Raw genomic sequence first — 24,534 nt, forward strand, 5'->3', positions numbered from 1 at the left:
CAACAGGAAAATCTTTGCATATTCACAAAGAAAATACTTTTAAAGATGTTTTATAATAAAATTCAGTTTACATTCCCCTTAAAAAGAACGTGGTCCATCTTCTCTGCACATTTTTTTCTATTGAGCTTTGATTTATATTTTTATTATTAATTTATAAGAATGGTATGTATATTACTAGAGTTTTTAATCAGTTCTGTTCCTGTGAATATTTTTCCCAGTTGGCTTTTTGGTCTTTTTTTATTTTTATTTATTTATTTTTTAAGAAAATTATTTATTTATTTGTCTATTTGTCTTTTCTAGGGCCGCTCCCGCGGCATATGGAGATTCCCAGGCTAGGGGTCGAATTGGAGCTCTAGCCTCCAGTCTACGCCAGAGCCACAGCAACTCGGGATCCGAGCCGCGTCTGCAACCTACACCACAGCTCACGGCAACGCTGGATCGTTAACCCACTGAGCAGGGGCAGGGATTGAACCCGCAACCTCATGGTTCCTAGTCTGATTTGTTAACCACTGCACCACAACGGGAACTCCTCTGGTCTTTTTTTAATGACTTTTTATTTATTTATTTTTTTCAGGGCTGCACCCGTGTCACATGGAAGTTCCCAGGCTAGGGATCCAATTGGAGCTACAGCTGCCGGCCTATACAACAGCCACAGCAATGCAAGATCTGAGCCATGTCTGTGACCTACACCACAGCTCACGGCCACACCGGATCCTTAATCTACTGAGCAGGGGCAGGAACTGAACCAGCATCCTCATGGATCCTAGTCGGTTTCATTACCGCTGAGCCATGATGGGAACTCTCTTTATGGTTTTTTTTTAAAAATGTAGCAAAAGTATCTTTTCCTGAGAATTTCATATTATGTTTAGAAAGGCATTTCCCATTATGCTAATCAAGAAGTGTCTCCTTCCATTATCTGTTCTTGAAGAGAAAGCCTATCTCCCCTTACTACCAAGAAGTGCTGTCGTTTTTCACAGGAATTAACTTTTTCCCATAAAACCAAGAAGTTTCCTTTTACAACAAGAAAGCTTAGATTAAAATATTTAAATATGTGGCTTCAAGGAGAAGCATACTAAATTACATTAGATACTTCACTCATTTTGTCCCCAACTCCTTTTCCACAATCTTTTCCCCAGTTTGCATTTATGCCATCTCTGTATTTGTATAAACCACCTAAAATCCTTCCTGTAACAAGGCAGGATATAATAAACCCTCAAAACACAAAATAGATAAAGCAATAGAAACACAAGGAAAAAACAGGTCACTCAAAAATAGGTCACTTCAATATCCAAAGGCAACCATTAAAGCTTTGGTATCCACTTCTTTCAGCTTTTATGTCATGTGTATTTTTACATAACTGAAACTGTACTCTATGTTAAGTCTGCATAAAAGTCTCTAAAAGGACACATTTCGTGTAATGCAAAGCTGTGGATAAGGAGGCCAAACTGCTTTGCCACGAGACCAGGCCCACTCACTCCTGCAGTGATAAAATACACCAGTGCTTATACATCACATCTTTCTCACACTTCAACCTCCTTTTTCCTAACAAAAATAATCTTTCCTAATTTGAGAGATCAAAATGGTATTGTGGATCATTGAAAAAATAAAAAATAAAAATTTTTAAAAAATGGTACTGTGTTCACTTCTTTTTCTTTCACAATTAATGAGGTTGATCATCTTTTCAAACCTTTTTTTCATTCACATTCTTTTTTCCCAAAACCATTTTAACCCTGGGAGCTACATAACCAACCTGAAAGGAGATGCTGAAGGGAGGTAGCATTGCGTTTGAGAAAATCCTCATTAAAACTTTCCACATCCTTGTTGACAAATATTTTCTGCATTTCTTGAGACAGAACTTGGCTCACAATGTCTGGAAGATTACTATGATTAGACACTGTAACAAGAGAAAATTTGAAAATTGTAAAAAATTTTGGTCTGTCCTTTAAAACAAAATCAATTGAAATACAGTCCTATTTATTATTAAGCTTGATATATATTTTACATAATCAAAATATTACTGTTACTTTGGAATATACATTCATTCATTCATTCTAGCTTAAAATGCACTATTTTCTACATTTCTTTGCTAGCATGTTACCTTTTTTATACTTACCAGACTTAGAAAATTTAATTAAACATTCATGTAACCATGGGTTATTACTGTCGATGGCAAAAGCTCGTTTGACAGACTGAAGCATTAACAGAAACTTCCCTATGTCAGAAAAAAAAAAATACAACAGTAACTGCCTCAATATCTATGGTATGTTATTTTCTTCACTTTATTTTAGCCTCACTCTGAATTCAGTAACGAAACATCACCTTTCCCATGAGCAGAATTCAAAGCTGACTTTGGTTATCAAAGGCAACTTTTATTTTTTAAAGAAGTAATTGAAAAATCATGAAGAATTGCTTCAGGTAAATAATTTGTAAGACTTCAAACGACTCATTAGACCATAATATTCTAATTTATTACTCAGTAAAGCTTTGAGTAGCAAAGGTAAAGGGGACTGTAAAAGGCAGAAATGAGTAAGAAACAAAAATAGATCTAACTCACAAATATGATGCTAATATGGTCAATAAAATTAATTCGAAAAATCTGAATTCAAACTATTACCTTTTCTAAAATATATTTCAAATGCTAATAGATGAGTGTCAATGTTATCAGCAACAAGGTTCTTAAGAGGTATAAGAAACTTGATAGCTTCTTCTAACGGATTTTCTATCTATTTTGAAAAAGAAAGAAAAATGATTACACTTAAAAAGCAGTTATGCAAGTCAAATTTCTTACCCCAATTTTATATTTACACATACTTGAGGTCATTTAGACAGTTCTCTTTATATAACCCAATGAGCAAGAAAAAAAATTTTAAACTGTGAACTACAAGCAAATTCAAAGTCAAGGGTCATTAACTTTTAAAAGGGGAATAGCTCTACTGCTTTCCTGATGATAATTTTGGAGTCTTCTTTGGAGTCCAGCGGTTAAGGGTCTGGCATTGTCACTGCAGCAGCTTGGGTTGCCCACATTTGATCTCTGGATTGGGTAACTTTCATACCGAAGGCATGGCCAAAAGAAAAATGGGAGTACAAATTTCTCAGAGTTCCCTGATGGTTTAGCAGGTTGAGGATCCAGCATCGTCACTGTCACAGCTCTGGTTGCTACTGTGGCACAGGTTCGATCCTTGGCCCAGGAACTTCCCCGAGCCATAGGCACAACCAATAAAAAATCCATTTGCACCTTAATTCTGCCATCTAATGCAATATACTCAGTTTCCAAGGATTAGAAAGTGGACACCTTTAGAGGGCCAGGATTCTGCCTACTATAACTACAGTTCTGTCTATGATTTGTACCAGCCAAAATCTGCATATTATCACTCAAAAATAACTGATGACAATCACAGTGATTTGGCTAATCCTACGAATACCACAAAGGATTACAGATTTAAATAATTCATGTTTATGGTTAGAAGAGAACCCAATAACATAAATTTCACCAAATAAAGACAGTAAATTCATCTCACTCTTTCTAATTTTTCAGGTGTAAGTTCTTCTTTGAGATCACTAGTTTCCTCTTCTTCTTCATCCTTTTTCTTCTTTTGATTTTTTTGCTGACGTTCCCTTTCCGTGTATTTTCTCTCTTCTTCTAATTTAGCCTTTTTTTGCGCTCTTCTCTGTTTGCTAAGCATTTTCTTCAGTTCTTTGGCTGACAGGTTTTCTATAAATGTCCGAATGAATGAAAATTCTGCGTCAATGTTTCCATTCTCCTCATATTCTTATTCAATACATACTGCAAGCACAGCTTTGGGGGAGGCAACTAGATAAAAATCTTCAGAAAGTGTCTAATGACTATCTCAAACCTGGCACACAAAAGGCAGGAGCAGATGCCACATCAACTACAATTAGCCAATTCCGGCCTGGTTCTGCCCCTACACAATACATGGGTGTAGGCGAACCACTTCATCTCTCTCTTGGTCTCAGGTCCCCAGATGGATAAAGTGGAGCTGATGACATCAACTAGCCTCTTGGAATAGATCAAGGATAATTGAGTCACTGCACATAAACACATGTGATCTGACCAGAAATTCGCCTCCATACTGCTACTTCTCAAATACTCTTTTTTTTTTTTTTTTTTTGGTCTTTTCGCCTTTTCTAGGGCTGCTCCCATGGCATATGGAGGTTCCCAGGCTAGGGGTCAAATTGGAGCTGTAGCCACCGGCCTACGCCAGAGCCACAGCAACGTAGGATCCGAGCCATCTCTGCGACCTACACCACAGCTCATGGCAACACCAGATCCTTAACCCACTGAGTGAGGCCAGGGATCGAACCCGAAACCGCATGGTTCCTAGTCGGATTCGTTAACCCCTGCGCCACAATGGGAACTCCCTTTTTTGGTCTATCAGTTATCTGATCACATAACTAACTTCACATCCATCTGATAATATATTTTTCTAACATTTCATTAACATTCCAAAATTTCGTGTTCTTTTCACCTCTCTTTAGGCAAGTTCCTTTTTAGTTACCTGCATTTATTTCTTGTTGTTTGCTTTCACAGGTTAAGGGATTATCATACAATTTCAAGTATATTTCAATAGCTGATCTAGCAGCCCTGAAATAGAAGGCATGTCTCCTGAGTACATCTTCTAGTCTCAAAAGGTCAATGTAGGCACGAAGGGTCATCTTTCTCATGCAGTAAGTATGGAAGTCAAACTGATCGTCGGTGATCTCAAAAAAATGCTTAAAGACAAAACCACAAAATTAATCCTTACACCTATGTCAGTAATCTCTACTTTTGAGAATTACAGAAAGCCCCCAAAATAATGTAAGCAGCCACGATTTCACACGGTTGCCCCCTCTGGTGTTTAAAATATAAAGGACATCAAGGAGCTCTTGGCGCTCAACGTAAGGTCCCCTCCCTGCAATCCGTGCCCATCCCTTGGAATCACGACTTTGTGATGATGCTCGATTTCTGGGTAATAAGTCAGATGATCGGGTTATTTTTTTAAACCTGGAAGTTACAACATACTGATATTTTAGTTTAATGAAATGCTTTTCCTCAGTATCCCCCCCAAATCAGCCCGGCAGAGGTAAACAGCTCTGAGTGGAGACTAAATACGTACAGGTTCACAATGAATGTGTACAAATCAGACCGTTCAACTCAGCCATGAGCAAGCCCGTCACATCCGTCTCCACTGCTGGCACAGCGGACACTCAGTAAGCACAGCACTGGCCAGCCTAACAGAGAAGCTTTCCTATCAGACCCGTGTTCTTTCAATGTCCTAGCGTCTCAATTATTGCAGTTAGGAATAAAGACATACACACAGCCCATTTCATGAGGTTCTTCAGGGATCGAATAAATTAAGTTCACTCTAAACAGTAAAATGCTTTACAAACGCCGAGCATTACCTTCACACTCACTCCCTGAAACCCCATTAATCTACATTACATTTTAGGAAAGGTTCTTCATCTGTAGTCTATGCATAAATAAGCAGACTAATAGTTTCCTAAGGAGAGAGCTTGAGGCTTTCATCCACTTCTCAAGGGGTCCATGGCCTCAAAAGGGTTAAGAAGTAAGCCCTTCCACGGACAGAAGAGGAGTAACTTCCCCAACAAAACAATTTATTCTTTCATCTTCTTCCCTACATGCATCTCTACCTTCATTGCCTCTTTTATTTTAGCATCTCCAAAAACATATAGGAGAATGACTGACTCATTACATCAACACACATCAAACTCTCCTACTACTTCGTTCTCCCTCTAACTCAGTGCGCAGAGGATACATGAGTCATTTGTGCAGATCACGGGATAATTTTAGTTGTCTAGGTAATTAGAAATACACTATACACAGAGGGACATTAAGAGACTTTCAGGGAAGAATGCTAAGATAAAAAGAATAAAACCGCACAGTGTGAAGGGCAAGAAATGAGGAAAAAAATGAACATTTCACATTAGTTTCTATTTACTACTTCAGGAATCATGCTTTAATGTTATATTTGAAAGTGGCATTCGTCTCATCAATTAACCAAATAGTAACATAAACTTGTTCTTTAATCAAGGAATTACACAGTTCATGGTTAAGGTACATCAGGTTATATCTACCAACATTTTCTTAAAATTCAATACAAGCGAGGAGCAATGGCAGTGCCCAACATCGTAAACACAGGATGAGATGCAAACATCTAAGAAGTTACAGGACTTCTTTGAGGGGGAGGAACATTTATGTGCCAAAAGACAGACAACGAGTTTCAAGAGGTACTCCTCGCAGCAGGAGCAGACGCGTTTCGGTCAAGCCTTGGAGGGAGCCTTGTGGAACCACAAACATTTAAGCCGCCTCTTTATCAGTAACAGCCCACAGGCTTCCTCTCTCCAGTCAATGTCTTCCACTAACAGGGTCACCGACGTAGCCCAGTTTGTCTGAGCCTATCTCAGTTTTTCCACTGAAAGCCCTGTGTCTCAGGAACCTGCTCAGAGGTTGATTTTCTTTTTTAACTTTGTATTTTGAAATCATTACAGATAAAGGAGGTTTCAAAGGTAACACAGAGATGTTCCGTACACGCTTCCCTCGGTTTCCCCCAAAGGTTACATGCTACATAACTATTACAACTATAGTAATAATACCAGACCACTGACACTGGTGTAATGTGTGTGTATAGTTTCATGTGACTGTATCACCTGTAGATTTGTGAAAGCACTACCACAGCCAAGACACAGAATTACCCCAGTACCGCAAAGATCACCTAGAACTACCTTGGGGGTGATGTTTAAGTCTCCAAATACTAGATGATGCAAACAGGCAAACAGGTAAAGTTATGCTTCCTGCGCTTTAGCCAAACACAAACAAGACATGGTCACTGCAGAAACTAGGTACCCACATTTTAACATACATCTCATGCCTTTTAACTCATCTTTCCTCTCATCAAAAACACTAGTTCTCTTGCTTTGGGGTGAGGGCCAATCAGGAGGAATGCTGGAAGGAACCGCTTAGGTTGTCAAAATGAGGCTTGAACCAAAAGTAAGACAAGTCAACAAAAAATTAAGAAATGCTTACTCACTGCTTAAAAGCGTGGTTTTCTTTAGGAATTTCCTGTTAGGTCTTCTCTTCTCACCCAGATTCTCCCACCTATTACTTCTAAGAGTTGCTGGAAGAGACTAATAGGAGGCTCATACATATAAAAAAAGGCTACAAAAGTCTCTGGGCTTAAGAAATAATAACTAGACCAACTAGGGCAATAAGCAACTCTATTTCCTTTATAGAGAATCTGTCATCATAAAGCAGGTGTCAATCTGATAAAGAGACACTAGAGAATAAAGTTATGAACGTCCTATGGTTTTGATGTATCAGAAATGCTAGATCAAAAAGTTTTAGAAATACATATTGTTGCTCTGGTTCAGATACAAATCAGCACACTAAAATAATGAGGAAAAAATAATAATGAGAAATTAAACACCTCAAAAAAAGGAAAAGAAAGCTCAATTCTTGAATGATAAAATGGTTTAAAATATTATTCTGAATACTTTGAGGGCAGCTTTTTTTTTTTTTTTTTTTGTCTTTTTGCCTTTTCTAGGGCCACTCCCGCGGCATATGGAGATTCCCAGGCTAGGGGTCGAATCAGAGCTGTAGCCACCAGCCTACTCCAGAGCCACAGCAACGAGGGATCAGAGCTGCATCTGCAACCTACACCACAGCTCATGGTAACGCCGGATCCTTAACCCACTGAGCAAGGCCAGGGATTGAACCCGCAACCTCATGGTTCCTAGTCGGATTCATTAACCACTGCACCAGGACGGGAACTCCTAGCCTTATTTTTAATAAAGCTCAAGTTCTAAACATCAGCTTGGGTTGGACTACATACCTTTACATATAATCCTAAAACCTACAAAGGAGGCAAGATGAAGGCAGAGACAGTACTACAGTGGGCCACTTGAGAATTCTAACATTTCAAACAATTTACCAAGAGCTCAGAGCAGTAAATCCTAAGCTGAAACCGCCTTCAGTGAAAGAATTCTTCAAAGGAGAAGAAGGACTGACCCTTCTTGGGACTTATTTCTTTTTTCACTAACCTTCTATTTGAAAGGTCAACTGCAAAGTTTTATTTCTGAAAGATGCTCATTTTCTTTACTAAAATATTTTAAACCCAGGCACAAAAGTAACTCAAGCAGATGCTTACCATACTTTATCTTTGAATTCTGTAATTATTCCTAAATCCTTACAATTACACCATCAAGAATTTTCTTTTAGGAGTTCCCGTCGTGGCTCAGCAGAAACGAATCTGACTAGCATTCATGAGGACACAGGTTCGATCCCTGGCCTCGCTCAGTGGGTTGAGGATCCGGCAATGCTGTGAGCTGTGGTGTAGGTCGCAGATGTGGCTCGGATCTGGTATTGCTATGGCTGTGGTGTAGGCTGGCAGCTACAGCTCTGATCCGACCCCTAGCCTGGGAACCTCCATGTGCCATGGGTGCAGCCCTAAAAAGACAAAAAAAGGAATTTTCTTTTAGATTACATTAATTTTATTAGAAATTAATTTCAGAGGCATTAATTAGCAAATATTTAATCACCCTATTTGTGCTACACACTACCATTTTTACACAAAACTACTAGAAGAGTTGTCTTACTTATTTTTAATTCAAATTATTCACCATAAAGACTAGCTTACAAGTGGAATAAGTGTAAGATCTTTTCTTGTTTATCTGCTTCTGGTTATATTTTCAAGCACCAAGAGCAAACCCTAAAGACACTTTTGTACGGTTTCTAGCAATAATAATTATGTAACATGACCAGAGGATGACAATTTTCGCATGTCACCCTATGGCTGTTAATCAATGACTTCCTGTCATTTTTTCCCTTCAAAACTGCTTTCTACCTGTCAAAACATTTCCTGAACTGGAAGTACAGTTGACCCTTGAACAACATCGTGTGGGTCTACTTACACATGAATTTGTTTCAGTAATAAATACTACAGTACTACGCAACCCATGGTTGGTTGCACCCACGGAAATGGTCCCAGAGACACAAGATCCACATCGTGCGGGGATTTTCCAGTGCACAGAGGGTCCGCGCCCCAACACCCATGTTGCTCAAGGCTCAACTGCAGTTGTTCAAAAAAGCCACTGAAAATTACAGGGAAGCATAATCTAAATGCCATTTAATAATGGATTAGCTAATGAGCATATTCCAGTAATCCTTAACAAACATTAAAAAAATAAAGTAGTACAGTTATTAACGGCAGGAGGAATGGGACTGGAGCTGGAGGTTTTAAGGATCCTAAGGTGTTCAAATTTGACCTTCACAGAAAATCGGATAAATTTCTAGTTACAAGTCTTGCTACAATTACGGATCTCTAAGTGCCTAGCTGCCTCTTCAGACAGGAAGCAAACTCCCACTCCCTGAGAATGCTCTGGTCAACAAAAACGTATCTTTCCCTATTGACAAGCAGAATGCTTTTAATGTGGTGACCACCTGGGAGTGTCAAAACCACCTAGAGGTCTACCACCTTGTCACAGAAAGAAGAGCCTGATTTTAATGTAGGATGCTTGGATATTTCACACATAATCCAAGGGCTTTGCTTTCTCCAAGAAGAAGGATTTTCCTCAGCCATCCAGCCATCAGACCCAGGCTTTAAAAAAAGGAGAAAAACACAACCAAACAAAGCAAAAACTAAGCTATTCCTAAAAGGGCTCAGGTATAATCCTAGTTCCAGCTCCCGTCCAAAGCCACCCCCTAAGACTGAGCCGTCCTTGGGGGCAATCTCCGATGTTTCACGTGGGAAAAAGGCCAAAGTGACTGCCATGTGCAGACATCAGGCTCACCTGACCAGGACGCCTGTGGTTCTATACTGCGTCAGCTTGGGACAGTGGTGCCGAGGGACCCACAGCTGAGGGCTGCTGAGGCCTGCCTCAGGGGTGCATGTGTGGCTCTTTTCCTCCTGTGGTCCATTTGGAACGAGAGTGCTTCAGAGATGACAAAGAACAGGAAAACAAAAATTCACACACAAGGAAAAGAAAAGTCCCCTTACTAAGGCACATCACACACACAATCCTAGCAAGTAATACGACAAGCCTGCAAACCAGCCATAGACTGTTTACAAAGCGCTCAATGTGAGAACAAACATCCTGGGAAGACACACTGGAGAGAGGCTGACTATAGGGCAGATCCTGATACAAAGAGGAAAGAGGTGGCCAGCAGCTTGCGTATCCTCCTAGGCTAGTGCGGAAAATCAGATAATGGCCCGATTGGGGAACAGAAAATATCTACTAATAATAGCATTAATAACTTACTAATCTTTTTCTTCTCCCTTTACACAAAAATATGCAGACATGTCGAAATCATAACCATTGGAGGATCAAAAGGAAGCAATCATTTATTCACAATTTCTGAATGTCTGAAAGGCTGAAATATTTTCACAATGAGGTTTTCAAAGTAGTCAGAAGAGGCAGATGATCCCATGTAGAAGTCTACTTGCTTTTTTCATCACCTTACAGGAGAAAAATTAACCCCAAATTTTATTAACCTACCCTTTCTACTTCATGGCATTTTTTCAAGGCATCCCCGTATCTTCCCAAACGCTGATATGCTGAAATGCATTCTGTCTGAAACCACATACACTGCATTTCATTTAGATTTTCCATGGCAGATGTTCCTTCCTGAAATGGAAACAATCATAAATATAGGAAGCAAACAATTCAAGAGGTCCTAAAAACCTCACTTTCTCTTTTACAACCACATCTACAAGGATTATTAAGACAATAAATAGCAATAACAAATTATAGGACAAATTTATCAGTGTGCTTCCAAAAAGCTCCTACCAACTTAAAATTACATAATGTCGGAGTTCTGTTGTGGCGCAGCAACGAGTGTCCATGACTCAGGCTCGATCCCTGGCCTCGCTCAGTGGGTTAAGGGGCATTTCCATGAGCTGTAGTGTAGGTCGCAGACATGGCTCAGATCTGGTGTTGCTGCAGCTGCAGCTGCGATTGGACCCCGAGCCTGGGAACTTCCATATGCTGCAGATGCAGTCATAAAAAGAAAAGAAAAAAGAAAAAACAAAAAACAACCCACACAATTAAGTAATGTCTTATTTATCCATCTCGGTCAAGATATTAACATGCTACATAGAAACGACTGCAGCTTGCTGAAAACCAAAGCTTCTGTTTAATCTATTTAGGACAGCAATCCTATGAAGCACTGCCTATCTCTTGTCTCTTATGCAAAAGCTACTTAACCTTTCCTCGTGGACTCAGGGTCACCGTTAGGTACAGCATACCATTTTCGGATTTCTTGGTAGGAGTCCCCAGCCTGCTTTGCAGCCCCAGTCTCCTCCCTCCACTATCAGTTGTCACTTTCTCTGTGCCTTCTACAGCACTGCCTATTCCCTGCCAACCCTTTGGGGTAGGCTGACAAAACAAAACAATGGTGTAGAGAAAAGTATCACTACTTTGTAAACTGTTCAAGTCTTCTGCCCATTTTATACTCGGCTTGGGTTTTTTTCAGCTGTGGGAGCTTATTTATATATATATATATTTTTTGAGTATTAACCCCTTGACAGTCATATCAGTAGCAAACACCTTCTCCCACTGAGTAAGCTGTCTTTTGATTTGACTGATGATTTCCTTTGCTGTGCAAAAACCTTAAGTCTAATTAGGTCCCGTTTGCTTATTTTTGCCTTTATTTCCTTTGCTTTGGAAGACAGATCAAGAAAAAAATACTGCTTCGATTTATGTCAAAGACTGTTCTGCCTGTATTTTCCTACAGGTATTTTATGGTTTCTGGTCTTATATTCAGGTCTGTAACCCATTGTGAGTTTATTTTTGTGTATGGTATTCTAATTTCATTCTTGTACGTGCAGCTGTCCAGTTTTCCCAAAACCACTTATTGAAGAGACTGTCTTTTCTCCACTGTATACTCTTGCTTCCTTTGTGGTAGATTAATTGACCTTAAGCATGGGCTTTCTATCCTGGTTCTTTCATCTATATGTCTGTCTTTGTGCCAGTACCATACTGTTTTGATGACTGTAGCTTTGTAGTACAGTCTGAAGTCAGGGAGCCTGATTGCTCCAGCTCAGTTCTTACTTAAGACTGTTTTGGCTATTCAGTTTGGCTTTTGAGTTACCAAATTTTTTAGTGATATGCTCTAGTTCTGTGAAAAAATTCCCTTAGTATTTTAACAGGAATTGTGCTGAATCTGTAAACTGCCATAGGTAATATGGTCATTTTAACAATATTAATTCTTCCACTCTATGACTATAGTATGTCTTTCCATCTATTTGGGTTCTCTTCAATTTCTTTCATCAGTGTCACATTCAATGTGTCACTATCTCAGTGAGTTCTTTGGCTTTTTTGGTAAATCTTTTCTCCTTTATGGGTTGGAAACATCTCCAATTCTATGACTTATCTTCTCACTTTGCTTATAGTTGTTTTTTGTTACATGTTATGTTTCATTTTAACTTAGGTGAATCAATTTTACTCCTGTACCTTTATGCTTCTGATGTCTTAAGAAATGTTTCCTACCTCAAGTTATACTATCTTCTAAAAGCATGAAAGGTTTGCTTTCCATACTTAGATCTTTAATCCCCCTGTAACTGATCTGTGTAGCGTAGTCATTTTATTTTTTCAACACAAATAATTACCCCAACAATATTGCTTCACCTCTGATTTTTAAAGCACCTCTTGGAAATATATTCCGAGTTTCCAAATATGTGTGAATCTATTTCTGAACTTTCTAATTATTTCCATTAGCTTCCTTATATTTTTAACCATAAAATAGACCATGTATTATTTCATAACGAAGTCTATGTGGGAAAGGATATGAAAGGATAGTGAAAGATGAAAGGAAAGGAATAAACGTTTAGCCTATTTGAAAGAAATTAAATTCTCAAGTTCCCACTGTGGTTCAGTGGAAATGGACCTGACTGGTATTCCTGAGGACACAGGTTCACTCAGTGGGCTAAGGATCTGGCGCTGCTGCGAGCTGTGGTGTGGGTCACACACGTGGCTCAGGTATGGCATTGCTGTGGCTGTGGTGTAGGCCAGCACCTGTAGCTCCGATTCTATCCGTAACCTGGGAACTTCCATATGCTGCATCTATGGCCCTAAAAAAAATAAAGAAGATATTCTCAAATGTCACAGAGACTGGTAGCCGACAGACGTTGGTTCTGCATAGAAAGACTCTATGCGCAATTCTGAAGACACTATAACAGAGAAATTAAGCTATAGCCACAAATTACTAGTAAAACAAAAAAACTGTAAATTGAATTTTACATATAAGCATATGTGATACATAAGCTTGCTTCTGTCTAAAGGTATTTGCTCCAGCTATTGCTTTTTAACCATCCCCCACCAGAAGCACATGCATACACACTCAACCACAGTGAGAAACCCTATTTAGGATACGAGCTAAATAGGATAAAAACAAAACCAAAAATGAATCCTTAGGAACTTCAGCAGCAAACTTCACAGATCACCACTGGACTTTAGTTTGACGAACTCAGCTCATTCATTACATGCTCATTTCCTACCCTTGTGAACTTGGAGCACATTTCCTCTGCTTCTTTTATCATGTTTGCGCGAAGCATATATTTTGCACATTTGGAGTTGACGAATCTATCAGCTGTGTCTAAAGACTGAGCTTCATCCATCCACTTGGCAGCTTCTCTGAGATTACCTATATGCTTTAAGAGATGAAAGTATTAAAGAAATCACTGTTTATGATTAAGAGAAGATAGGTACAATATAACAGGAAAAGTTTTTCTTAAAGACAAGTTAGAAATCCATTACCACTTGTCAATTCATATTTACTAAATTCATATTTACTTAAATTCATTTACTTAATTTACTTAAATTCATATTTACTAAAAGCTAAATGAAATGATCAATACTGACTATACACCTATGCAATGAAAACTTCATTAGGATTATTAGAATATTAGGAATAGATTATTAAGGTGTCCTAAAAGTTTCTTTACACAGAAGAACTTCAAGGGTTCTTAAAATGGCCAAATTCTTTAACTAGTCAAAAAACATAACCAAGATTTTACCTTGTAAATTTTTGCTTTCATATAGAATAATTCTATTAGAGTTGGAGTACTAGCAATTGCAGCATTAATATAATCCAAAGCCAAAGAATACTGCCCAAGCTTATCAAAGTGCTGTGCCAGGAAATACTGAACCCAGAGTAGTGTCGTTGGGGGTTCTTTCTCCCCACTCTCTGCAATCAAACAAACATAAAATTATTATAGGGAATAAGGGAAAGCAAATCACATACTTTCCTCCAGTGCATAACGAAATTAATAATTACAATAATAAGCAGTAAACACTCAACTGAATGACCCATTTCAACAGAAGGAGGCATGACATCATGTCATAAACTTCAAAAAGCAGCAGCCAAGCAGAGAAACAGAGATGCTGGCTTCAAAGGCTTCAAACCCATACCTCATTCCAAAGAAACAGTGTGGAGAAGGGCGAATTCCACCTAACTACGAATTCTCAGCTGAGAGCGTAAAGCAGCAGGCCCAAGCCAAGTCAAGGAAAAGAGCCTGGATAAAAAGATGCCTATTCCTGAGTTCCCGTCATGGCTCAGTGGTTAACGAATCCGACTAGGAACCATGAGGTTGTGGGTTCGATCCCTGGCCTTGCTCAGTGGGTTAGGGATCCGGCGTTGCCGTGAGCTGTGGTGTAGGCTGCAGACACGGCTCAGATCCCATGTTGCTGTGGCTGTGGCGTAGGCCAGCGGCTACAGCTCCAATTCGACCCCTAGCCTGGGAACCTCCATATGCTGCGGGAGCAGCCCTAGAAAAGGCAAAAAGACCAAAAAAAAAAAAAAAAAAAAAAAAAAAAAAAAAAAAAAAAAAGGACAACAAAAAAAAAAGACGTCCGTTCCTACCACCATGAGATTTCCACAAATGCCAAGAACGGCCAGGGCTTACTTAGCACAGTCGGAGGCCTCGATGCTAAATCAAGAAAACCCCGAGTTGAAGGGTAAAAAGAGGACACATTCCTGACACGATGGTCACATACAACCAGCTGAGCTCTACCCAGTTCTCCACTCCGTAGCCTCAAGCTACAGAAGAGGAGACACCAAACTCTCGAAAGAGATCTCTGAAGGGAAGACATAAAATGAGGCAGAAAGAAGGCAAAGGACACGTGATCCAAGCTACCACAGGAAACACAGGTCTCCTAGACGAGCTAACCAAAGGAAGGGACAACAATGCAAACACAAAAACCCCCACATGTTAAAACACAAACATAGGCAAAGAGCCAAGCGTTTATCTTGTTCCTCTCATATACACCACATTTCAGGGGAACCAAATATCTGATGAGGGAAAGTTCTTTGTAAGAAGAATTCCAATGCGGAAGGAATGATGCTTAGAATGGAATAAGGGACCGGGCAGTGATCCTCAGCCCCTGCAAAAACCCTGAGGCGAAAGGCCAGTGCGGATCTGTTCAGTGAGCAAGCAGATCAGGCTGACAAACATCTAAACTCTGATCCATCTTAATCTCACAAAGAGAGACCAGCATGTCTTTAGCCTTCAGACGCGATGTAACAGGAAGTACAAAGTTTTGTGTGTGAAGTATTCACATGGAACTGAATCTAATCCAGCCTATAAATCAAACTCTTAAGTTTATAAGAAACATGAATGATAGCAAAATATATGAGGGAACAATCAGCCAAATTCAAAATATGGGACATTCGACAAGATAAATGACCTTTGAACAAACAGCCTTTAAAAAAGGAAAAAAAGAAAAAAAAGCCGGGGCGGAGAGAGGGAATAGAGGTACCGCTCAAGATTAAAAGGATATCAGAGACATAACAATCAAATTATCAAGTTAAAGTTTGGACCTTAGTTGGATTCAGACTCAAATAAACTAGTTATATAAAGATTTTTTTTTCTTAAGATAATCAGGGAAATTTACATGTGGACTGGGTGTCAGGTATTGTGGAATGAGAGTTAATTCCGTGTAAAACAGCACTGTGACTACATTTATTTAAGTGTTTTATTTTATTTTATTTTTTTGCTTTTCAGGGCCACACCTGCAGCACATAGAAGTTCCCAGGCTAGAGGTCCAACCTGAGCTACAGCTGCTGGTCTACACCACAGCCACAGCAACACCAGATCTGAGCCTCGTCTGTGACCTACACCACAGCTCATGGCACCGCTGGATCCTTAACACACTGAGCGATGCCAGGGATTGAATCCGCATCCTCATGGATCCTAGTTCGGTTCGTAACCTGCTGAGCAGCAATGGCACTCAGTTTAAATATTTTAAACAGAGACGCATATGAAGATACTGACAGGGCTAACAGTATGTGTGCTTTAAAAATACTCCAGGAAAAAAAAGGAGACAGAACATACTGTGAAATGTTGATAAAAGAAGCCAGGTGATGGAGACACAAGGGTTCATTATTTACTTTTGTATCTGTTATTCTATTATGAAGTTTGTTTCTAGTTTGAAACAAAAATGAAAGGACAATGACATATAAAAGACATATGAAGAAACCAGACTGAAGTTATCACCTGCGTGAATGAAAGCATTCTAGAGTGTTTTCTAAATTAAGCTGCTTTGATTTACATACGCCCCTACAAACAGAGGGGAAAAAAAAACAAATTAAACAGGATTTGAAGTAATAAAAGACTAGAAAGAACAGAGAAGTAGGAATTCAGGAAAAATATATTTCAACATAAGCTAACTGCTTGATCTTGGTCAAGCTGCTCAAGCTCTCAATTCTGTTTACTCATGTTAAAACAGGGTTAACTCACATCTCACAAGACTATGGAAATTTTTATTTAATTACCTAAGATCGCAAGTGAATAAGTGTCATTCACTAATTCAAAAACTACTTAGTGAATAGCTCTCATGCAGCACATACATAATAAACAATACGATAGTTTTACTGTAAGTGATTAAAAATGGATTGAAATGAGTAATCAAATTTCAACTCAATCTAATTTAAACTTACCATAAGGGCTAAATAAGTCACACTTTTTAAGAGAGGCTTCATAGTTAGTAACAAGCTCCTGGATTATAGAAATCTGTTAAAGAAACATAGTTTTACAATTTAAAAATATTTTATGAAGGTATTTTTATTTATTATGTCTTAGCAGCTTATTTCAGAACTATAAATTAACTATAAACTAAGCTGTCTGCTTTCCCCCTCCCTGTGTTGAGGGAAAATGAGAAAAAAACACAAAAAATGCACTGCTCTCTTCATTAATAGTAAAAGAAGAATCTTTTTTTCTTTTGTCTTTTTGCCTTATCTAGGGCCGCTCTCTCAGCATGTGGAGGTTCCCAAGCTAGGGGTGTAATCAGAGCTGTAGTCGCCAGCCTACGCCAGAGCCACAGCAACACTGGATCCAAGCTGTGTCTGCGACCTACACCACAGCTCACGACAACGCCCGATCCTTAACCCACTGAGCAAGGCCAGGGATCGAACCCCCAACCTCATGGTTCCTAGTCGAATTCGTTAACCACTGAGCCACGACGGGAACTCCAGTAAAAGAGAATCTTGATTTCTCATCTCAATAAGTAGCTTCGGGTTTTGATGAGCACATTATCACTAGTTACCATAAACTCCTGATTTTTGGGGGGTTTTTTTTGGGCCAATAAACACATCTGTATAATTTACCACTATTAACAGTTTTCTTGACTTTTGCTTCCCATTGTTACAGGGTGAAGTTCTAAACCACTGCATATTCAGATTTTCCAAAACATCACTCATTACAAAAAGGTCAGGTAAAATAATCTTAAATTATACAGCGAGTTGATAGCCGTTAAATAAACTCAAAACAAGATGTTTATACTGCCTTTGTTTTTAGTGACGATTTTGAAGGATCTGCATTTCATTGGTACACTAGGTAGGACTGAAAGACCATACCCTACACTGTAAACACATCATGCCCTGAAAGTGCAAAAGAAAAGCGACATGAATGAGAAGCGGCAGGGGAAAAAACCCCGCTTACATGCTCGGTTCGTTTGAAATGCCTATTGACGTTAACTGTTCAGAATCGGAATGGATTAGAAAATATAACCATCTTACTTCTGAACTTCAGAAAAACAAAGGTCAAAAGTGAAGGAAAAGCACTAAAACCCATAAAAGTATGCGTCCGATATGGTACTAAGAACGAGAATTTTGGAAGTTTTCTAGTTTTAAAAAATGAAATGCTACCAATACTCTTAGACAAAAGGAACATACCAGACGGAAACAACAAAAATAACAAGCCGGTAACTGTCACAAGTGCTTCACATTTATTACAACAATTATTATAACAATAATCAACCCTGTACGGCACGTGCCAAGTGCTACGCACTGTTTTAAGCACTGTACTTGTATCGACTCAGCCTCAAAACTACCCTGTAAGGTGTGTGCACTATTCTTTCACAGGCAGAGGACAAATACAAATAAACTGCAATTACACATGGTAGAGCCAGAATTTAACTCAAGTAAATGTAGTTCCAGTTTAGCTTTTTTTTTTTTTTCTTTCCACACATATGGAAGTTTCCAGCCTAGGGGTCAAATCAGAGCTGCAGCTGCCAGCCACAGCCACTCCAGATCTGAGCCCCATCTTCAACCTACACCATAGCTCACGGAAATGCCGGATCCTTAATCCACTGAGCAAGGCCAGGGATCAAACCTGCATCCTCACGGATATTAGTCAGGTTCGTTACCGCTGAGCCACAGCGGGAACTCCCAGTTTAGCTTTGAACTACTCTGTTGTACCGGCCACCAGCATATGGGACACGAGCACATTTATTATCACCAAATGGCAATTCTTGACTCACAGGAGTACATGAAGTCTGGTGACCAATAGGGCAGGACAGGAAACTTTCCCCAATCAGTTTCAGTGCACAAAACACGTAGTGGTGCACATCAAATCAGCCAGACCGTGCACGAAAACATGCTTATTAAGTGCATCAAAACTAGAGGGTCAGTTTTTAAAACACACACACACACACAGTGGGGGGACAGTAGCAAGACAGGAAAAAAGTAAGAGAAGGCTTAGGAGATACACTTACTATACCCAGATGTGGCATTAAGTAGCATTTTTATAAATACACATCTCCAGACTGAGTTCCCAAAGAATCTTAAAGAGTTCATAGAATGTGAAGAAGTTTGGTTTTGCTTGGTTTCGTTTGATTTGGGGGTGGGGGTCAAGTGTGCTACAGAGGAACAGTCAGCCAAGCAGCCGCTCCTCAGGCAATCCTCACTACCTCAGAGTCTCAGCTGGTGTCAAATGCTATAAATTACCTATATCATTAAATAAACTGAGATCCGAAATTCCCATCGTGGCGCAGCAGAAACGAATCTGACTAGGAACCGTGAGGTTGCAGGTTTGATCCCTGGCCTCGCTCAGTGGGTTAGGGATCTGATGTTGCCATGAGCTGTGGTGTAGGTGACAGACACGGCTGGGTTCTGGCGTTGCTGTGGCTGTGGTGTAGGCCGACGGCTATAGCTCTGATTGGACCCCTAGCCTGGGAACCTCCATATCCCACGGGTGCGGCCCCAAAAAAAGGGGGGGAGAATAACTGAGATTCCCCCCTTTCAAGTATTTAAACATTACAATCTAAAAACAAACAAAATTGGAGTTCCCATCGTGGCGCAATGGTTAACAAATCTGACTAGGAACCATGAGGTTGCAGGTTCAATCCCTGGCCTTGTTCAGGGGGTTAAGGATCCAGCTTTGCCATGAGCTGTGGTATAGGCTGTAGACAAGGCTCGGATCCCGCGTTGCTGTGGCTCTGGTGTAGGCCGACGGATGCAGCTCTGATTTGATCCCTAGCCTGGGAACCTACATTTGCCATGGGAGCGGCCCTGAAAAAGGCAAAAAGACAAAAAAAATAAAATGAAATAAAATAAAATAAAATAAAATGGTGGTGTTAGTAATTGTATTAAAAAAATAAAATAAAAATAAAAATAAACAAAATTAACAAGGATTTGTTCCACTTCTAAATCACTGTTAACATGACTATCAAAAAATGAAAAAAGGTTTGAAAAGTAAAATTTAAGTAAAATTTAAAATGACTGGTTCGCTTACAATGGTCTGGAAAAAGGCAGAAAGAATCTGTAATTAATACAATTATAGGTTTTCCTACTCAAATTCACTTATCTACCCCTACTAATAAGGTTTTACACTCACTTGCTATTTTATAACAATTAGACCTTTACACGTTTTATTTTCAGAAAGACAATTATTTCTTTTTTTCCCCCAGATCTCTTTATAAACTAAATAAAATTCACTACAATTCCACTGCCACCAAAAAGCAGACGATGTGTCACAAGTTCTAAACAGATTTGGGTATAGATGGCTACGAAAGAAACTTCTTCACACATTCCATGTAATACCAGGTGGTAGAATTTCATCAGTTTAATTCTGAATCCAAATAAGAAGCCAACCCCACAAAGTCACTGGTATAATGTCCGTAAAGCTATCAACCATCCCACTGACCGCGGTCAAAAAACAAAAAGGACCAAGTTAAAATACTTCTCAGGCCTACTTGTACCTTTCTGATAAAATGTTAGACTGTAGGCCATAATTCTTGCAGAGAGAAAGGCAATAAGGAAAGAAGTTGGACTATACACTAACACTGGGGGAAAACACATAAGTAACATGTAAAAAACAGGACATGAAGGAATTTACACACATTAAGACTTCACTAAAACACCTATGTACACACATGAACTCAGTGAAAACAGCACCAAATGGATTAGAGCAGTGGTATACGAGTAAGCTTTTAAAACATTAATTCTGTATTGTTTTAATAAGATTTTTTTTAAAAGACTGTTTTAAAAGAATGGTTATTATAATCTGTCTCGACTTATAACCAGTAAGGAGTCATCAAAAATTTACCCACAAAGAACAGCCCTGGACCCAATGGCTTCAATGATGAATTCTATCAAACATTTAGAAAACTAATACCAAACTTTATCAAAAAACTGAAGAGACAGGAACACTTCCAAACTCATTCTATAAGGCCAGCAATACTCTCATACCAAAGCCAGATAAAAACACCGCAAGAAAACTACTGACCAAGGAGTTCCTGTCGTCGCTCATTGGTTAACAAATCCGACTAGGAACCATGAGGGTTGTGGGTTCGATCCCTGGCCTCGCTCAGTGGGTTAAGGATCCAGCATTGCTGTGAGCTGTGGTGTAGGTCGCAGACGTGGCTCAGATCCCTTGTTGCTGGAGCTGTGGTGTAGGCCAGCGGCTACAGCTCCGATTCGACCCCTAGCCTGGGAACCTCCATATGCTGAGGGAACAGCCCTAGAAAAGGCAATAAGCCAAAAAAAAAAAAGAAAGAAAACTACTGACCAATATTCCTGATCAACACTGATGCAAAAATCCTCAACAAAATAATAGCAAACAGATTTCAGCAGCATTATTAAAAGGACTATACACCATGACCAAGAGGCATTTATTCCTGGAATACAAGGACAATTTAACATAAAAAACTGATCAATATAATATGCCACATCCACAAAATGAAAGAAAAAAAAAACCACATGATCATCTTAATTGATGATGAAAAAGTATGTGACAAAATTCGACACCCTTTCATAGTTTCATTCATCACTCATCAAACTCTGAACTGAAGGAAACCATCTCAATATGATGAATGTCCCATATGAAAAACCCACAATGAACATGTTCAGAGAATGAAAGCATTTCCACTGAGATCAAGAACAAGGCAAGGATGTCAGCTTCCCTCACATCTACTTAACAGGTTATTAGAAGTTCTATTGCCAGAAGGCAAGAACAAAATAAATAAATAAAAGGCATCCAAATTGGAAAGAAGCAAAATTATCTCTGCAGGTGATATGATCTTAATTGTAGAAAACCCTAATTTCACACACACAAAAAACCCATTAGAATAAATGAACTCAACACAATAGCAAGACTTTACACAACAAGTCAATGCACAAAAATCAGTTGCACTTCTATACATGAACAATATAAAAGGAAATCACTAAAGCAATTTCATTCACAATAGCATCAAAAAGAATAAAATCCTGAGAAATTAACTTAACCAAGAAAGTGGAAGATTTGTGCAATGAAAACTACGAAACTGCTGAAAAAACTCGGTATGACATAATTAAATGGAAACACATCCCATATTCATGACCTGGAAAACCCAGTATTATTAAAACATCAAAACTACCCAGAGAGACCTATCTCCATCAAAATCCCAATGCCTTGGGGTTTGTGTTTTGTTTTGTTTTGCTTTTGCAGAAATAAAAAAGCCCATCCTAAAATTCACATGGAATCTCAGAGGACCCCAATAGGCAAAACAATCTTAAAATGAAACCAAAAGGACTCACTCTTGATTTCAAAATTGAACTACAGGGAGCTCCTGCTGTGGCTCAGCGGAAACGAACTTGAGGAGAAAAGAACCTGATGAGTATCCATGAGGAAGCAGGTTTGATCCCAGGCATCACTCAGTGGGTTAAGGGTCTGGCGTTGCCCTGAGCTGTGGTGTAGGTTGCAGACTTGGCTCGGATCTGGCGTTGCTGTGGTTGCTGTGGCTGTGGTATAAGCTGGCAGCTGCAGCTCTGATTGGACCCCTAGCCTGGGAACTTATATATGCCAAAGGTGCAGCCATTTAAAAAAAAAAAAAAAAAAAAAAAAGAAAGTGTGGTCTTGGCATAAAGATGGGACTAAAAATGAATGGAACGGAACAGAGTCCAGAAATAAACCCTCTCACATATGGTCAAATGATTTTTTTTTGACTGTGCCTGCAGCATGCAGAAGTTCCTGGGCCAGGGATCGAACCCAAGCCACAGCAGCAACTTGAGCCACAGCAACAACTTGAGCCACAGCAATGACAATGCCAGATCCTTAATCCACTGACAATGCCAGGGAACTTTTTTTTTTAAGCAGTCAAATGATTTTTGACAAGAGTGTCAAGACATTAAAAATGCAGAAATAACATTCTTTTCAACAAACTGTATGGGAAAACTGGATATCCACGTGCAAAAGGATGAAGATGAACTTTTTAAACACCATATAACTAACACCAAAAATTCATTCAAATGGATCAAGGATCTAAATGTGAGACCTTAAACAATAAAACTCTTGCAAGAAAACAGTAAGACAAAAGCTTCACAATAGTGGATTTGGCAATGATTTCTTGGATATGACAACAAAGGCACAGGAAACAAAAGAAAAATTTATCAAATTGTACTGCAGGAAAAGTTTAAAAATCTGTACACCTAAAGATACTATGGAGTTCCCATCATGGCTCAGCAGAAATGAATCTGACTAGTATCCATGAAGCCGTAGGTTCAATCCCTGGCCTCGCTCAGTGGGTTAAGAATCCAGCGTTGCAGTGAGCTGTGGTGTAGGAAACAGACATGGCTCGGATCTGGAGTTGCTGTGGCTGTGGTTTAGGTCTGCGGCTACACCTCCAATTTGACCTCTAGTCTGGGAACCTCTGTGTGCCATGGGTGTGGCCTTAAAAAAACAAAACAAAACAAAACAAAAAAAAACACTATCCTCAGAGTAAAAAGGCAACCTACAGAATGGGAGAAGATATTTGCAAATTATGTATTTGAAAAGAAATTAATATATAAAATACATAGATTAAAAATTCCACAACAAAAAAGCCCAAAACATTCAATAAAATATTTGAATAAGGAGTTCCTGACAGAGTGCAGTGGGTTAAGACTCTGACTACGGCAGCTAGGGTCACTGTGGAGGTGCAGTTTGATCCCTGGCCTGGCACAGTGGGTTAGAGGATCTGGGGCTGCCACATGTGCAGCATGGGTTGCAGCTGTGGGTCACATTCAATTCCTGGCCCAGTAACTTCCATATGCCGAGAGTGCAGCCATTAAAAAAAAAATTGGAGGGGAGTTCCCATCATGGCTCAAAAATTAACAAACCCAACTAGGAACCATGAGGTTGCGGGTTCAATCCCTGGCCTCACTCAGTGGGTTAAGGATCTGGCATTGCCATAAGCTGTGGTGCAGGTCACAGACAAGGCTCAGATCCTGTGCTGCTGTGGCTGTGGTGTAGGCTGGCGGCTGTTACTCCAATTTGACCCCTAGCCTGGGAACCTCCATATGCTGTGGGTGTAGCCCTAAAAAGACCAAAAAAAAAAAAAAAAAAAAAAAAAATTGGCGTTTCCATTGTGGCTCAGTGGGTTGAGAACCTGAGTAGTATCCATGACCATGAGGATTTGGGTTCAATCCCTGGCCTCACCGAGTGGGTCAAGGATCCAGCATTGCTGCAAGCTGTGGCTCAGATCCTGCGTTGCTATGGCTGTGGCATACGCCAGCAGCTGCATCTCTGATTCGACCTCTAAGCCAGGAACTTCCAAATGCCTTAAGTGTGGCCTTAAAAAGAAAGAAAAAATAATCAAAAAATAAAAAACCACATTTGAATACACTTCTCCAAAGAAGATATACAAATAGCCAATAAGCACATGAAAAGATTTACATCACCAGTCATTAAGGAAATGCAAATCAAAGCGAGATCCCATCTCACACCCAAGAGGATGGCTAACTTAAAAACAAACAAATAAAAAAACAGAAACAACTATACACAGGGATGT

The 24,534-nt window shown here is 39.5% G+C and overlaps 2 protein-coding genes across 36 annotated transcripts in view; one reads left to right on the forward strand and one right to left on the reverse strand.

Moving 5' to 3' along the window:
• Positions 1–24,534, forward strand: part of VWA8 (von Willebrand factor A domain containing 8) — a 545,205-nt gene that overhangs the window by 500,667 nt on the left and 20,004 nt on the right. The gene's annotated exons all lie outside the window — the stretch shown is intronic.
• Positions 1–24,534, reverse strand: part of NAA16 (N-alpha-acetyltransferase 16, NatA auxiliary subunit) — a 66,734-nt gene that overhangs the window by 2,564 nt on the left and 39,636 nt on the right. For 15 of the 35 annotated variants that reach the window (XM_084981892.1, XM_084981891.1, XM_084981889.1 and 12 more), the window contains 9 exons: positions 16,949–17,021; positions 14,028–14,197; positions 13,509–13,661; positions 10,510–10,638; positions 4,518–4,731; positions 3,519–3,712; positions 2,615–2,723; positions 2,114–2,212; positions 1,751–1,894 (listed from right to left, as the gene is read on the reverse strand). In XM_084981892.1, the coding sequence (XP_084838018.1) occupies positions 1,751–1,894; positions 2,114–2,212; positions 2,615–2,723; positions 3,519–3,712; positions 4,518–4,731; positions 10,510–10,638; positions 13,509–13,661; positions 14,028–14,197; positions 16,949–17,021 (1,285 nt within the window). Of the gene's footprint in view, positions 1–1,750; positions 1,895–2,113; positions 2,213–2,614; positions 2,724–3,518; positions 3,713–4,517; positions 4,732–7,046; positions 7,592–8,460; positions 9,946–10,509; positions 10,639–13,508; positions 13,662–14,027; positions 14,198–16,948; positions 17,022–24,534 lie in introns of those variants that run through there. The other 20 variants (XR_014819580.1, XR_014819576.1, XR_002336684.2 and 17 more) reach the window with 6 other exon arrangements.

The sequence above is a fragment of the Sus scrofa genome, chromosome 11 (genome assembly GCF_054392235.1).
Source record: "Sus scrofa isolate SSC_HxYL_T2T_F1_AM1 chromosome 11, Sscrofa_HxYL_maternal_Yorkshire_Landrace_v2.0, whole genome shotgun sequence".
In the NCBI taxonomy this organism is placed as follows: Eukaryota; Metazoa; Chordata; class Mammalia; order Artiodactyla; family Suidae; genus Sus; species Sus scrofa.